Genomic DNA, 15981 nt, shown 5'->3' with positions numbered 1-15981 from the left:
ATGTTCTCCCTGCGTTCACGTGGGTTTCCTCCGGGTGCTCCGGTTTCCCCTACAGTCCAAAGACATGCGGTACAGGTGAATTGGGTAAGCTAAATTGTCCACAGTGCATGAGTGTGAATGAGTGCGTAAAACGTGCTGGATAAGTTGGCGGTTCTTTCCGCTGTGGTGACCCCAGATTAATAAAGGGACTAAGCCGAAAATGAATGAATGATTCCTTTGTCTTTAGTATTTATTAGCCAAAAACTTAAATGCCAGGTCCGTCACATTTTAGGGTCTCCATGAAACATTTGCATTGTGTTGTGTGAAAATGCAGCACGTTTTTTAAAATTATGCTTTTGTTGTGAAGATTTGCAGCGCATGTGCTGTCAGATTGATTAAGATCTTTTCTTCATTTCTGGTGGTGTTTTCTTAAATTGCAGCAGGTTAGGCTATCTCGGACACTGTAGATTAAGGATGTTGTGGCAGACGTCATCAAGCTGACATCCATATAAGAAGCACCAAATGATGCAAATGCTCAGATTTTGATTGAAGATTCCCAAAACAGAACCTTTTTTTCCTCAGTGGTTTAACTTGCATGGATTCTAAAAAATAACAATGTGTGCTAGCAAAATAAACATTGTATATTTTCATTTCACACAGACTTGAAGTACTGGAAATTATATAACAAGTTTTTTTTAAATGTTTCATTTAAAAATTAAATTTGTTAATTTAAATATGCACATTATTTGTAGTTATTGGTTCAGAAATATTATTCTTTGTTTGCCATTTTTTTTTTTTTTTGCATATTGAAAAATGCTTTTAGGGAGTATCTATTTTTATCTGTTTAACAAATTTAGGAAAACCTGCAAACTATATAAAAAATGTTGAATAAAATGCTGTAAATTAGCTATTTGTGTTTCATTTTTTAAGATTTTATTTCCCGTTTATTTATGCTTTTGATTTGCATTATAGGACCTTGATGTTTCTTACAACAACTTATAACTTTAAAAAGTTTGTAAAAAGTGACTTTTATTAACAAATCCATTCATTCATTTTCTTTTCAGCTTAGTCCCTTTATTAATCTGGGGTCACTACAGTGGAATAAACCAGCTACTTATCCAGCATATGTTTACGCAGTGGATTTCCTTCCAGCTGCAACCCATCTCCGGAAAACATCCATACACACTCATACATCCTCATACACTACGGACAATTTAGCCAACCCAATTCACCTGTACCGCATGTCCTTGGACTGTGGGGGAAACCGAAGCACCCGGAGGAAACCCATGCGAAAGCAGGGAGAACATGCAAACTCCACACAGAAACGCCAACTGACCCAGCTAAGGCTCGAACAAGCGACCTTCTTGCTGTGTGGCGACAGCACTACTTACTGCGCCACTATGTCACCTATTAACAAATTTAATAGTGTAAAGTGATGTATTGCCTGTGATGGTGTTGCACAGTACAAAAGCCTTGTAATAAACTGCCTGTACATTTTCTGTTATTTTAGAGACTTATTTCTCTAAATATTATTTATTTGACATTACATTATTACAAACTACAAAAACGTCAATAAAAGTCACTTTGTGAAACTGCAGGGTTGAATTTTCAACATCAAAAGTCAACAGAGCAGAGATAAAAGTCCCACAATGCAGTTATGGGAGTGTAAATAAATGGAAAACAGTTGAATAAATGGAATCACAAAATGCGGAAACTGTTCATTTACAGATATTTTAACGGTGTGTATAATCAGGGATATTATATATGAATTATAAAAACCAAATACATATATGAAAAAAAGGTGCATGTAAGTGCTGCTGAGATTTATGATGAGGGATTTTTTTTGAGAAACAGCCTGTAAAAATAAGTATTCTACTTCAAATTTAGACCTAATTTGAGAGTTTTCTTTGCGTTATACTAAAAGCCAAAAAGAAACAAACTAAAATACTTTGCAAAACCCTCAAAACTGTAAAACTGACAGGTGCATGACAAAAACATTTTTTTTTTTAGTCTGCAGTGTCTCACCTAATGGTTTAATGGGCATTCAGGACAAACTGTCTGACCCTCTGCTTTCCTCCATCTCACCACAGGTCTCTGAGGGCCAAATAACACTGGTGCAAAGGCAAAACAAACTTCATCACGGCAGACAGACAGTCACAGGAGAGAATGAAGAGAAAAGAAAAACACTGAGGTAAGATCTCCAGTGTGCTGCGCTAAAACCTCAGGAAACAGACAACGCTCGCAACTAAAGGAAGATCATTATCTGCTCATCTGGATGACGGAAGCGGCTTTTGAAAAGTGCAAAGGCTGCGTCCAGGAGCCGCAGGGAAGCTCAGCATCAGCACAAGCTCCTGCTTTAAAGCTAATTCATTCATATCTTCATTCCTGCCTCCTGAAGACAAACCACCCAAAACAGCAGCGCACTTCATCCATCTTCAGATCCACAGGCCTTGCCAACTCCTGCTCAGGAGAAAACTCTACAGCGGAGTGGTTTTCTTCTCTCTCAAGAAAATACATACTTTGTGACATGAGAGAAAAGTCGGTTCAGCAAAAATTCGAGAATATGAAGTTGTTGTTTTGGACCGTTGGGACTTTTGTAAACAGTGGGAAAGTGAAGTCTAATGTTGAAGATGATTTGTATGATTTTATAGTAGAAGAGAAGAAACAGTATGAGGAGAGAATTTATGAAAAGAGAAGAGAAGAGACTAGAAGAGACGAGATGAGAGACAAGACGAGGCAAGAGAAGAAAAGAAGAAGAAATGAGAAGAGATTAAAAAAAAAACAAGAAGAAAAGAAGAAGAGACAGTATAAGAGGGAGAGAGAATACATAAAGGAAAAGACAGTATGAGAAGAGGAGAGAATAAATGAAAAGAGAAGAGACTCGAAGAGATGAGAGAAAAGATGACGCAAGAAAAGAAGAGAAGAAAAGAGACTAGATGAGAAGAAAAGCAAAGAAAAGAGAATAGACTAGAAGAGACGAAAGACTAGATGAAGCAAGAAGAGAGAAGAAAAGAGAAGAGAGAAGAAATGAGAATAGACTAGATGAGAAGAAAAGGAAAAAGAGAATAGACCAGAAGAGACGAGAGACAAGATGAAGCAAGAAGAGAGAAGAAATGAGAATAGACTAGATGAGAAGAAAAGCGAAGAAAAGAGAAGATAAAAAATGCTAAAAGAAGAGAATAAATGAAAAGAGGAGAGAATATATGAGAAGTGAAGAGATGAGAAAAGACAGTATTAGAGGGGGAGAGAATATAGAAGGGAAGGAAAGAGACGAGACAGCATGAGAAGAGAAGAGACTAGAAGAGACGAGGTGAGAGAAAAGATGAGGCAAGAAGAGAGGAAAAGAGAAGAGGGAAGAAAGAAGAAGAAACAAGAGACTAGATGAGAAGAAAAGCAGAGAATATAAAAGAAGCTAAAAGAAGTGAAGAGAAGAGACAGTATGAGAGGAGGAGAAAATATATTAGAAGGGAAGGGAAGAGACGAGACAGTATGAGAAGAAAATAAATGAGATGATAAATGAAATGATAAATGAGAGATGAGACTAGAAGAGACGAGATACAAGATGAGGCAAGAAGAGAAGAAAAGAAAAGAGACTAGATGAGAAGAAAAGCGAAGAAAGGAGAAGATAAAAAAGCCAAAAGAAGAGAAGAGAGAGTATGAGAGGAGGAGAGAACATAGAAGAAGGGAAGGAAAGGGAAAGCAAGAGACGAGACGAGACAGTATGAGAAGAGAATAAATGAAAAGAGAAGAGACTAGAAGAGATGAAAGAAAAGATGAGGCAAGAAAAAAAGAAAAGATAAAAGAAGCTAAAAGAAGAGAAGAGAAAAAATTTGGCAAAAAGAGAAGAGACTGGATGAGAAGAAAAGCAAAGAAAAGAAAAGATAAGAGAAGCCAAAAGAAGAGAAGAGAGTATGAGAGAACATAGGAGAAGGGAAAGAAAGAGACGAGGAGAGACAAGACAGTATGAGAAGAGAATAAATGAAAAGAGAAGAGACTAGATGAGGCAAGAGAGAAAAAAGAAGAAACAAGAAGAGACTAGATGAGAAGAAAAGCAAATAAAATAGAAGCTAAAAGAAGAGAACAGAAGAGACAGGAGAGAATATATGAAAAAGGAAGGGAAAAACAGGGACTTGGTTAAAGCGACTTTTGTAAACAGCGGGAAAGTGAAGTTTAACGTTGAAGCCAATTTTTTTTATGGTTTCTGAGAAGAGAAGAGAAGAGTAGAGAAGAGATGAGAAGAGAGGATATGAAGAGGCGAGAAATGAGAAACGGGGCAAGGTCAAGAAAACAAAACCAGGTAAGAGCAGAGAAAGAAAAAAGAAGAGCTTGATGAACCGAGGCATAAAGAGACGATACGATACGAGATGAGACAAGACTCAATGAAATCAGGAGATGAGATATGGTGAAAGGGCATGTCTTTAAACCACCTCAGCATATTAATACATGGGTCATACCTATGTAATTATAAAAAGTGTGTCCTCTTAAACCACCTTCCCACTCACACACAAACAAAGGTACATCTTGTCTACTGTACAGTTTTACTTAATTATAATAACACTTATTTACAAAATCATAACACATTTGCAAAGTCAATTTGCAATGGCATTCATTTGAAAGAAATATACAATTTTTAACACCAAAATGAGCAAATAAAACATCCCACCCCTAAAAAAAGAAAATCAAAACCTAAAGAAAAAGCAGTACAGCACTTATCACTGGGTATATTTCTGTCTCTCCTCTGAGACGTATTCTAAAAATATCACTTTAAAACACACACACATAAGATATTATTGGGTGTTTTCCGTCAAGTAAATGTCATAACTCAGCCACTGTGTAACACCAGTTAAAGGCCATTAAAAAAAATAAATAAAAAATCACCAAACACCATCGTGCCGCTGGGTGACCTAGCATTTCTTGAGCTGACAGATGTTTCCAGCCACTGCTAGTAGTGTATATCATTCCCAGAGGGAAAAGTGTCCGGCTGCGGCCTGAGGTGAGCACATCCACACAGCAATTACATCGTGCTGAAGACCACTGAGAGAAACAACAGCCGCTGAGGTGTGTGTTAGTACAAGAACAGCTCAAGCACAAATCATCAAACACCTGTCATCATTTACTCACCCGCATGTGCTTGCAAACGTGTATGATGCACTTCAGAGAATGTTGAGGCAACAGAAGAAAATGAGCGAGAAGGACACTGACTATGAAGCCTGCATTGATAATGCATTAAAAAACCTTCTTATTCTGTTATAATGCATGCACAATGCCTCAATAAACTGTTGTAACGTGTCATACCATAGATCACTATTATGACAGTAATAATGCAAACTAAATATACTGTAATATTATACATCTGAATGCTATGCAGAGGTGTGATCTGAATTCTAATTATAGTATACAGGGATGTGAAAAAAGCCAAAAGAATGGCTGAAGAAAAAAAAAAAAAATGAAGATTTTGGTGTGCCTTGTCAAAGTCCTGACCTGACTTCTATTAAGATGCTGTAGCATGACCTTAAAAAGGTGGTTGAAATTAATATTAAATATTATTAACTAATATTTAAATTTGTTTAATTATCTGAGATATTTGTATGACAAAAAAAAGCTGTTTTCTAAATTGTCAACATTGTTTATGCCAACATTGTTCTTTTACAGCTTAAAGTGACCAAATATGTCTTGTAAACATGTTAAACGACATTCTTGTTCTGTTATAATGCATGCATAATACCTTATAAACTGCGTTAAAATGTGTTGTACTATGAATCACTGTAATGAAAATAAGAAAAAGCCAAAAGAATGGCTGAAAAAAATCCTAATGAAAAATTTGGAATGGCCTAGTCAAAGTCCTGACCTGAATCCTATTGAGCTGCTGTATGACCTTAAAGAGTTGGTTCATATTGTGTTGTCTTTGACTAATATTTAAATTTATTTGATGATGATGAGATGTTTATAAAAAAAAAAAAACTGTAATGAGGCAAATACTTTTTTACAACACTGTATACATCACATCATTCACATGTTCTGGTTTTCTAAGTGATTTTTACCTCAACATTTGTTATCCCAATATTGTTATGGTCTTTTACAGCTTAAAGTGACTAAAGATGTCCTGTAAACATGTAAAAAGACATACTTATTCTGTTATAATGCATGTGAAATACCTTATAAACTGATATGTGCCATACTTTGAATCACTGTATTGAATGTAATAATATATACTAAAACTAAAGTTTTATCTATCTGAATCCTATTGAGATGCTGCAGTATGACCTCAAAATGTGGTTTATATTGTGTTACCTTAATATTAAAATTTATATTTTTTATAAATGTATAATTTATAACTATGTCACAGAGATGGGATGTGGCTGGAAGGGCATCTGCTGTGTAAAAACTTGCTGGATAAGTTGGCGGTTCATTCCGCTGTAGCGACCCCAGATTAATAAAGGGACTAAGCCAACAAGAAAATGAATGAATGAATGAATTTATAACTAATATTTAAATTTGTTTGATGATGTGAGATATTGATGTGACAAAAAAAGAGGTTTTCTAAGTTTTTTTTATCTCGTTGCTTTTTCACACGGTTTATATCCCCATTTACATGTTCTAATTTTCTAAGTTAGTTTTTATATCAACATTGTTATGCTTTTACAGCTTAAAGCGACCAAATATGTCTTGTAAACATGTAAAAAACAAAAAAAAACAAAGACATTCTTATTCTGTTATAAAGCATGCATAATGCCTTATTATGTGTTACTATGCATCACTGCAATGAAAGCAATACATCCTAAAAATATAGCTTTATTTATTTGAATTCTAATATTATACAGGGAAGTGAAAAGTCAAATGGCTGAAGTAAAACAAAATGAATAATTTGGAGTGGTCTAGTCAAAGTCCTGATCTAAATCCTATTGAGATGCTGTAGTATGTGTATATATATATAAATATATATATATATATATATATATATATATATATATATATATATATATATATATATATATATATATATGTGTGTGTGTGTGTGTGTGTGTGTGTGTGTGTGTGTATACACACACACACATATATATATGTGTGTGTGTGTATATATATATATATATATCTGTAATGGGGCAAACACTTTCACACCACTCAATACATCACATCATTCACATGTTGGTTTTCTAAGTTTTTTTCTATCTCAACGTTGTTTATCCCAACATTGTTATGGTCTTTTACAGCTTAAAGTGACTGTAAACATGTAAAAGGCATTATAATATGTCCTTAATATGGTAACACTTTATTATGAACAACAATTGTGACCCTAGACAATGAAACTTCCCATCTATGGTGTCCATATTTGTAGCACATGCCAAAATTACAGAGGATTTTTTTTGTCAAGTTAGCATGTGTGAAGATAAGATAATACTCTAATAAAATGCTGTTCTGTAATAAACATGGTCCTAACAGGAATTACCATGGTTGAATTAGATTTTAAAGTTAGTATCTTTCTGTAATATTCCAATTCCTAAAAACTGTTTATTCTAAAAAAAAAAAGAAGAAGAAAAAACCCAAAGTGAATGAGACCAATGGAACCATCTTTAACCGTTTATTTCAGTTTTCTGACACATTATGCTGTTCTTGCCAAGGAACAAACAAAGAATGAGTGAACAGTTGAACAAATACCCCCCAAAAGTCACAGAACCACTTTAAAAAAAAGTGTGTTTTCATGAAGGGCCGGCAATGTAGTGAGTCTATAGTGAGAACATACTGAACTCCTGTATGACTTAAACACCGATTACAGTACAATAAGACAGAGTCACGGCGGTGACAGTAACAAACATCATTCTGAGTGTGAACAATCCACCCAATAGTTAAACATGTGCGATGAGAAACGGTGAAGGACGGCATTCCTGCTGGTGATCTGCCCTAAAGTGAAGGAAAGGCTCTGGAATGCAGCTGTGAATGGATTTTATTACAGCATGTGATGCTTGGCCAAGAACTTGACAGACCTGAAACCTGGGATCCAAGTACTGGCACATTCCAATCCAAAAACAACAAATAAACAGAAAATGTATAGTAAAAACACAGCATAATCTCTTTAAATTCTTAAAAAAAAAATCCAAATTGTTATTTATTAAACATCATTCATTGATAGAACTCGGAATAACTTTACATATACTGCACATATAGAAAATTCACTGTATGTATTGCCGTCTACATAATGTGTTCTCCAGTGTTAAGGCACGTAACATATATTCCACATTGTATAAAACGGTTTTCTTGCATATTCGCACTCATCCACTATCAAATCTACGAAAATAAAATCCAGGATGCCATAAAAAATATTGCTCAAAGCGACAAACGTTGAACCTGAGCTGCGCGGAAGAAAACTGAAGGGGCAAAGTACTTGTGTGCTTCATAATAGCTTCTTTAGTGTTGAAGGATAGTTTGGTGTACACATACAAACACGATCAGTCATTTAATCTCGATTACACCCAGTTTAATACTGTATTAGCCTCTATAAAAACTCTACCATCTTTTCATATCAACCCTCCAGCACAAAAAAGCAAACATGAGGTTCGTGTGTTTATGAACGACACAAAAGTACAATTGAGGAGCTTTGAAAAGTAACACCCCCCAATTTTTTTTTTGGCCCAAGCACATTCCATAACGAACACAACACAACTCCTGGTCGGCTGTTCATAAATCAGCGGTTTTGCCCAAATGAGATCCCGAATGAACAGATTGGTGAGGCCTTGAGGTTATGCGAGCACAGCATGACAAATCATCTCATAAAAACTATTTTAGCATCTCTCTAGGGGACTCCGTAATACACCACACCCCTGACATTTGCTGAATCAGGGAATAATATCTTGCGTAACAAAAGAATAAACACCCCACGTGCTCATCTAAACTGTCTATTATACAGACTAAAGGTTTTAGGTGATGAGAAGGTACACGGTCACAGTCTAGTCTGCTAATTATCTTAGCGTAGACTGATTAAAATGGAATGTTTTCGTGAAGGTTTGCTTGTGTTCCTGAGGGCGAGATTCCTGTATTGGAAAAAAAAAATTGGATACAAGAGTTGAGGGTAGAAAGGCACTTAAATGGAAAGCTCGGCTGAATAATGACAACTCTGTCATCATGTACACACCCTCATGACATTCTGTTGGAAGCAATTAATGTTGATGACAATCAAAAAATTGATAAACAAATACAACAAAACATATTTTTGCATCAAACAGAAAGCCAAAACTGATTTGGAATATCAAGAGTTATCACATGACTCAAAAATGAAGCTTTGCTATTAATTTTCTACTCGGGACAAGGATGTAGGTGATTTTGCTTTTACTGCAGAACAAGAATCATGGCAGGAAATTGGTTTAAAAACGCATGTTAACAGCTAGCTTCACTTTTAGAGTCAAAAAACCAAAGCAAACAGGCAAAACAAATCTGAAACAACTGGTTTGTGTGCAAAAATGTCTATATGAAATAATTTATCTTGCACAAATCAAACATTTCACTCAAGACCTCCACGTATTCTCAGAAGCTACGAGTATTTTATATTTGCTTTGCCTTTGAGTTTCATTTTATAAATGCTTTTAGCTACAAATCTTTTTTGTTGTTGTTGGTCTTTAGATGAAATCCAAAAGCTTTCCGACAATCCATAGATCTCAGCTTTGCATGATAACAGTGCGCAAAACTGAAGTCTGCACTCTCAGAAATGAAGGTACGCAAGCTGTCACTAGTGTGGTACCTTTTCAAAAGACACACTTTTTTACCTAAAAAGACCATATTAATACCTCAAGGGTACATATTAGAACCTAAAAAGTACAAAAGTGTTTCTCTTAAATTTTTTTAGGTACTAATATATACTTTTGAGGTACCAATTTGGACCCTTCAAGTACAAATGTGTAACTTTTGAAAAAGTACCACCCCAGTAACAGCTCGCAAACCTCTATTTCTGAGAGTGTATATGAAACAGTTTATCTTGCACAAATCAATCATTCCTTTTAAGACCTTAATGTACTGTCATAAGCTGTGAGTATTCATATTTGCTTTGCCTTTGAGATTCATATTATAAACGCTTTTAGCTACAAATCTTAAGTTTTTGGTCAAACTAAAGGGTTAGTTCACCCAAGAATGTCATTTCTGTCATTATTCACCCCATTATGCCATTCAGACACTTCAGATGAAATCCATTTACTTTATCCAAGACTTTATTTTGATGGTCCCTATTGCACATTTTGTTGACTAAAAGTTGCCAATTACTTCTCATTTGAGTATTAGTAGACTGTCTGTTTAATATCTGCTGATAGTGCTCCTTTAGCAGACATTTAACTGACTTTAAGAAACTTTGCAAGTACATGTCAACCTACACTAACTTTAACCCTACAATCTATTGAGAATTAGTTGGCATGTAGACGCAATGTCACCTAAATTCCACAAAATGTGTTAAAGAGACCATAAAAATAAAGTAATACCCAATATTTTATTTTCCAGGCTCTAAAAGTCTTTAGATCACTGCTGTATATGGTAGATAAGAGAGCTCTGGGATTTCATCTAAAATTTCGCCATTTGCATTCCAGATGAACGAAGGTCTCAAAATAATAAGCAGAGGAGTAATTATTAACATTTTTAATTTGTGGGTGAACTAACACTTTAAGAAAAAGAATCTGAGATGAAGGTGAGAAAAAAAAAAAAAAAAACTCATCTTGAACCATTTCTGAGCCAATGAAAAGGATCAAGAAATCAGCTCAAGCTAGCGGTTACAGTACAAACGTCTCCAGCAGTCATGTGCTCCAAGCATCTTTGGTCAATGATCTTGTACGAAATAAACAGCAGAAAAACAATCATCGCAAATAACAGTGTGTGTACACATATCAACTGATAAGGCTGTAAAAAAGCTTAAAGCAAACAAAGTATGGCTGCGATATCAGCATGTTCGCATACGCACTGAATCAAATCCCCAAAGGCTATGCCCTAGGACAGTACGTGGTCAATAAACGATAAGTAGCCTGACGCCTCTGCTGCCTAAAGCACTGGATGAATGTAACTATATATAAATCTCCTATCCTGCAGGAACGTGTGTAGAAACAAAAGCAGCAGCATATAGTATAATAACTAAAACAAGACATACAAACAAACACTCAAGCAAGAGCCTGCCACAAGCACCATCTGTATATGCATGAAACACAAGGAAACCTTAACTGTGCTAGAGGACAGAAAGCCATTTTAGGGTCTGGTAGACGTCTAAGAGCTTCAGTAACGGAACGCAATCGAGTAAACGTGTATGTAATAACATAAATTGTAATCTTGATAATTGTAGAGTGCATCTATACACACAAACAACACATTTAAAGACTAACACTTCACAAATAGTGTGTAAAGCAGGAAGTAATCCTTAAATCAACATGAACGGGGAATGTGACGAATCAAGAACGTATTAAGCGAAACGCCATGAGTAAAATGTGGCTACATGACTGCGAAAAATGGCGACTTCTGAACGAGGTTTAATAGTTAAAGGGATGGTTCACTCAAATGTTAAAATTGTCATCATTTACACTTGTAACTGGTTTCAGTACTTTGAGTTTGTTTTTTGTCTGAACACAGAGATATTATTTTGAAGAATGCAGATTTCCATTCATGGCCTCTACTTTCGTTGTTTTACACTATGGAAATCTCGAGGTGACTAGCACAGACATTCATTTGCTTATCCACATTCTTCATAATATTATCTTTCAGGAGAAGATATATTGATTGCATAACAAATAATTCAAGATGACTAAAGCCTATTTCTAAAACTCTACCCTATTTCTAGTACATATGTGTTTAATTGGATTGTAAATGGCATTATTCATGGACATGTTTAAGTTTTCCAATAATTTGAACCCAGAATGTCACATTTTTGTTTTTTGTAAGAGAAATAGATAGAATATATTACTATTTATTTACTAAAGGGATAGTTTACCCCAAAATGTTCTTCTCTTCTATTGAACACAAAGTTTGGAAAGCAGCAGCCATTGACTTCATACTAAGGAAGTTTTTGGTTCCTACTAAGGTTGTTAATGGCTGAAAATCTTTTGAAGGTCTTGTTTTCTTGTTCAACAGAAGAAAGAAATTCACAAATGTGCGAGTAAATGAAGACATTTTTACTTTTGAAGAATGCGGATTCCATTCCTGGCCTTAACTTTCGTTGTTTTATACTGAAATGATTGAAATGATCAGGGACAAGCAGAGACATCGATTTGGTCATCCACATTCTTCACAATATCTATCAGCAGAAGACAAACAACTTGAGGCTGAGTAAATAACAATCTTCTCAGATTGATTGTATAACAATTAATTTAAAGTGACCAAGACTTTTTCTAAAATTCAAAAAACTTGTTTTAATGGGATTGTAAATGAGATCATTCATGGACATGATTAATTACGATTATTAAATTTTCCAATAATTTGAAGCCAGAAATACATAAATGATGTCAGAGTCAAAGTCAGAATAAGGTTTGTCACAGCACATCTTTTTTTTTTTTTTTTGCAACACAAATAGATAAAATATGTGCTAAAATGTAGTTATTAAAGAGATGTTTCAGTCAAAAAAATTTCTTCTCTTCTACTGAACACAAAGAAAAAATGCTGGAAAGTAGCAGCCTTCTGGTATGGTGTGACTTCTATGGTATTTTTGGTTCTTAGTAAGGTTGTCAATGGCTGCTGCAATTTTTCTCAATACCTGGTTTTGTGTTCAACAGAAGAAAGAAATTCAGAAAAATGGCAGCAGCCATTGACAACCTTAGTAGGAACCAAAAATACTATAGAGGTTAATGGCTGCAAATTCACAAATGTAATGAAAACAAATGTAATGAATGCAAATAAAGACATTTTTATATTTGAGTGAACTTTCAAGCAGATTAGTTCTTGATCGGTTTGAAACTTTAATTTAAAAGCAAATATTAGTTCAGGACTCCTCAAGTACACTTTTTGTAAAGGATCTCTGGAATTTGTTTAGCTACTGACTGCGAAGGGTACCGTTATTTTTGTTTTGTTTTTGGTTCTGGGAATGGGAAGTATGAGTGTAGTGCTATCAGCATTGTCTAACGGTAGGAGAGGAAGGCTCTATAAAGTGCGCCAGAACATCCAGGTCCAAATAAACAGATAAAGGAATGTATCTGGACTGCTTCTGCTTGGAGAAACAACCCTCCTCCACTTTTGAGATGGTTTCCAAACAAGAAAAAAAAAAAAGGAAAGAAAAAAAAATCAGTCATAGTAAAGTAAAATAAAAGACCATCCAGTTTGCATATGCTGGCCACACTCACTCACTCAATCTCTCAAAAAACAGAACAACCTTTAATCTAAACTTTATACATCTAAAATATATATCTATATATATGTAGTACCAAACCTATATCTTCATAAAATAATCATGAATATATAATAACATTTCTTAAAGCTATCGTGCAAATTGGATTCAGCATAACAGGTAGAAAGCATCATAGAAATGTAGTTTTGAGTGAATGTTCTGGTAGGCAGCTGTGATCCCTGTCCTGGGACTGTTTTAGTAGGGATTTTTGGTTTGAAAGCTCCTCGTCGTTTAGCTTTTGTCCCAAAAAGCAGCTAGCGGGTGGCGAGGTGAGCTGCATAGTCTCAGTTTGTGAAAGCAGAGGAGTGGAGGAGAGTAGCAGGCCTGTTGGGCTCAGCGGGACCTCCAGTCCTGTGCTTTCTAAAAGTGTCCTGGATGCAGGAGTGTCTTTGGTGTATGGCAGAGTGCCTGTAATGGGACTCGATGGTTCCTTCACATAGCATAAGTTCTCTGGGACTGGCCCGTCTGAGGCCTGTCGGCAGGACTGAGCTTTGTCCTGCTTTCTGAAGTTGAGTTTGATATGGTTGTCTGAGTTCTTTGAGCTTACCGGGGTGTCCCGCATCTCCACGCTCTTTGACGAGATGGGGCTGGCGAGAGATTTTTCCTTTGGTTTGGTGCTGCTCACGTGGCTTTGCTTTGCTTTAGGCCGGTAGTCTTTCTGGAAAGGCCTACAAAGGGGGAAAAATGGGGCGCGAGGGGCGAAGAGCGACCCAAGGGAGCCCAGCTTCATCTGGCTCTGACTCAGGACCAGTCTGCGCATCTCCACTGGCAGTTTGTCCAGTTGTCTTCCCATGTGGACAGGATTTGGGAATAGAGTTCCCTGACAGGCTCTATAACAGTATCTGAGAAATGAAAACAACTGAGAGTCAGCAAAAGTAAATAGAAAAGGAGACAGCACGAACTAAAGCTCCCATAAGGTCTGCAGTTACATGGCCTAAATATGAGAAAGTGCTGGAATCAGATTTCATCCATCAACATTCAACAAATGTTTTCACTAAAAATCTGAATTATTCTGACAAATATTGATTGTATTGTTTTAACACTGGAACGACCTGAATTCCAGAACTACTAGAATTACCATAAGCTCTCATATAAGTTTTTAAATTTTCATGTTAACCTGTGACTATATTACTTATCGCACAACACATGGACATGCCCTCAATTACTTTTGGTGATCCCATACATAAAAAAACAATTCTTGCAACATTTTAGCTGATTGTGAACCTCTCTATCTCTGTTGGAGGTGTCAGTGTCAGCATGGTTAAAACACTACAGTAATTATTATAAATTACTTTAGTAAATCTTCATGTGGGTGTCAGACAATTGAAAATAGATCTGGTAGCAGATATTGCAGCCTCTGGTACTGCAACAACCTTGCACCTGTGTTAACATTAATTATTATTTATTCAAGATATACGTTTTCACATTCTGATTCCAATGCCTAATTATTAAATTGTTAAAATGACTAAAATAAAGTTAAATATTCTTAGGAATAAAACAGTGCGTGTTCTCAGGAAAATTGCACTTGCATTTTGACGATATCATGCCGTCATTCTGGCATTAAAAGGTCTTAAAATGACAATATAATTGTTTAAATCGCTGAATATTTTGGTGCAATATATCGTACAACAAAACATTGGAAAGTATTGCGTTCCCTCTCAAAACTGTTATTCCACAAACACTTCCTGTTCACTTCATTCATGTCAACCCTCTTCGGATTTTCCTGTATTTTACCATTCCATCTGGCTATCATCCTATCATTAAGTATTTTCCCATATTTCTCCCATATTTTTTTTTTTTAATCTTGAAAGCACAATGAAATGAATATAAAAATGTCTGCACTTTCTTTCTATTAAAGCTGTGTTGATCATTGCCCTTCCTATGCAACCTCTGACTCAGTAAATGCATGTAAAACACCCGTTTCACACTACAAGCGCGAGCAGCGATATCGTGACAGGCCTATTTTCATGAAATGTTTACATGCAAAGCTTCTATCTAGATATTAGAATTAAGCTTTGAATGTTCGTTGTCGTGTTTTATGAAGTCATTAGCCTTAAAATATGATCTATTTAATAATACATCATATCGTTTTGTAGTCTATTAGACTGTCATCAAAGATCCATACCCGATTCTATTTTCACTTTCACAAGCAGGGGGAAAGGCTTTTTTGCGGCACTGAATATGCCGTTTTAAGAGACGTATTTGAAGTCATGTTTTTGTTATAAGAAATTATGTTTATGTTAGCAGGAAGTTGCTTGGCAACAGAAGTATGCATATTCAAAGTCACAAGGGAAAAGTAGACATTGAAGTGCAGGAGGTCATATCAAAGTCAGGGTAATATAGATTTGTGGTATTATTTTAAGAAAATTACAATTTTAAAATGTTCAAAATTACCGCCTACTAGCCGTAGTGTTAATTAAATTAATCATCTGAATAATTTAGTTTTTAATAGCCATTGTTTGTTTTAATTAGCTACATTAATGAAGATTTTTATTATTATTATTATTCAATAACATAATTTTATTATTAGCTGTTGATTAACCTGAAAAGCCATACAGCACTCCTATGAAACACAATTTTGGAAAACCCCATTTTAAATGACACATTATTATACCATTTTAATTATAAGAATTAATTCTGTACTTCTTGGCCGAGATAGTGGCTCACAGCAA

At 35.4% G+C, this 15981-nt stretch overlaps 1 protein-coding gene across 1 annotated transcript in view; it reads right to left on the bottom strand.

Moving 5' to 3' along the window:
* Window positions 1-7545: 7545 nt before the first annotated feature.
* Window positions 7546-15981, bottom strand: part of atp10a (ATPase phospholipid transporting 10A) — a 106834-nt gene continuing 98398 nt past the window's right edge. The window contains exon 21 of the mRNA XM_690464.8: window positions 7546-14151. Coding sequence (XP_695556.3) covers window positions 13440-14151 — 712 coding nt within the window. The 3' untranslated portion in view covers window positions 7546-13439. The remainder of the gene's footprint in view (window positions 14152-15981) is intronic.

This window comes from Danio rerio, chromosome 6 (assembly GCF_049306965.1).
Source record: "Danio rerio strain Tuebingen ecotype United States chromosome 6, GRCz12tu, whole genome shotgun sequence".
Taxonomy (NCBI): Eukaryota; Metazoa; Chordata; class Actinopteri; order Cypriniformes; family Danionidae; genus Danio; species Danio rerio.
Note: the sequence above shows the minus strand (reverse complement) of the source record. Positions and strands in the feature narration are given on the sequence as shown.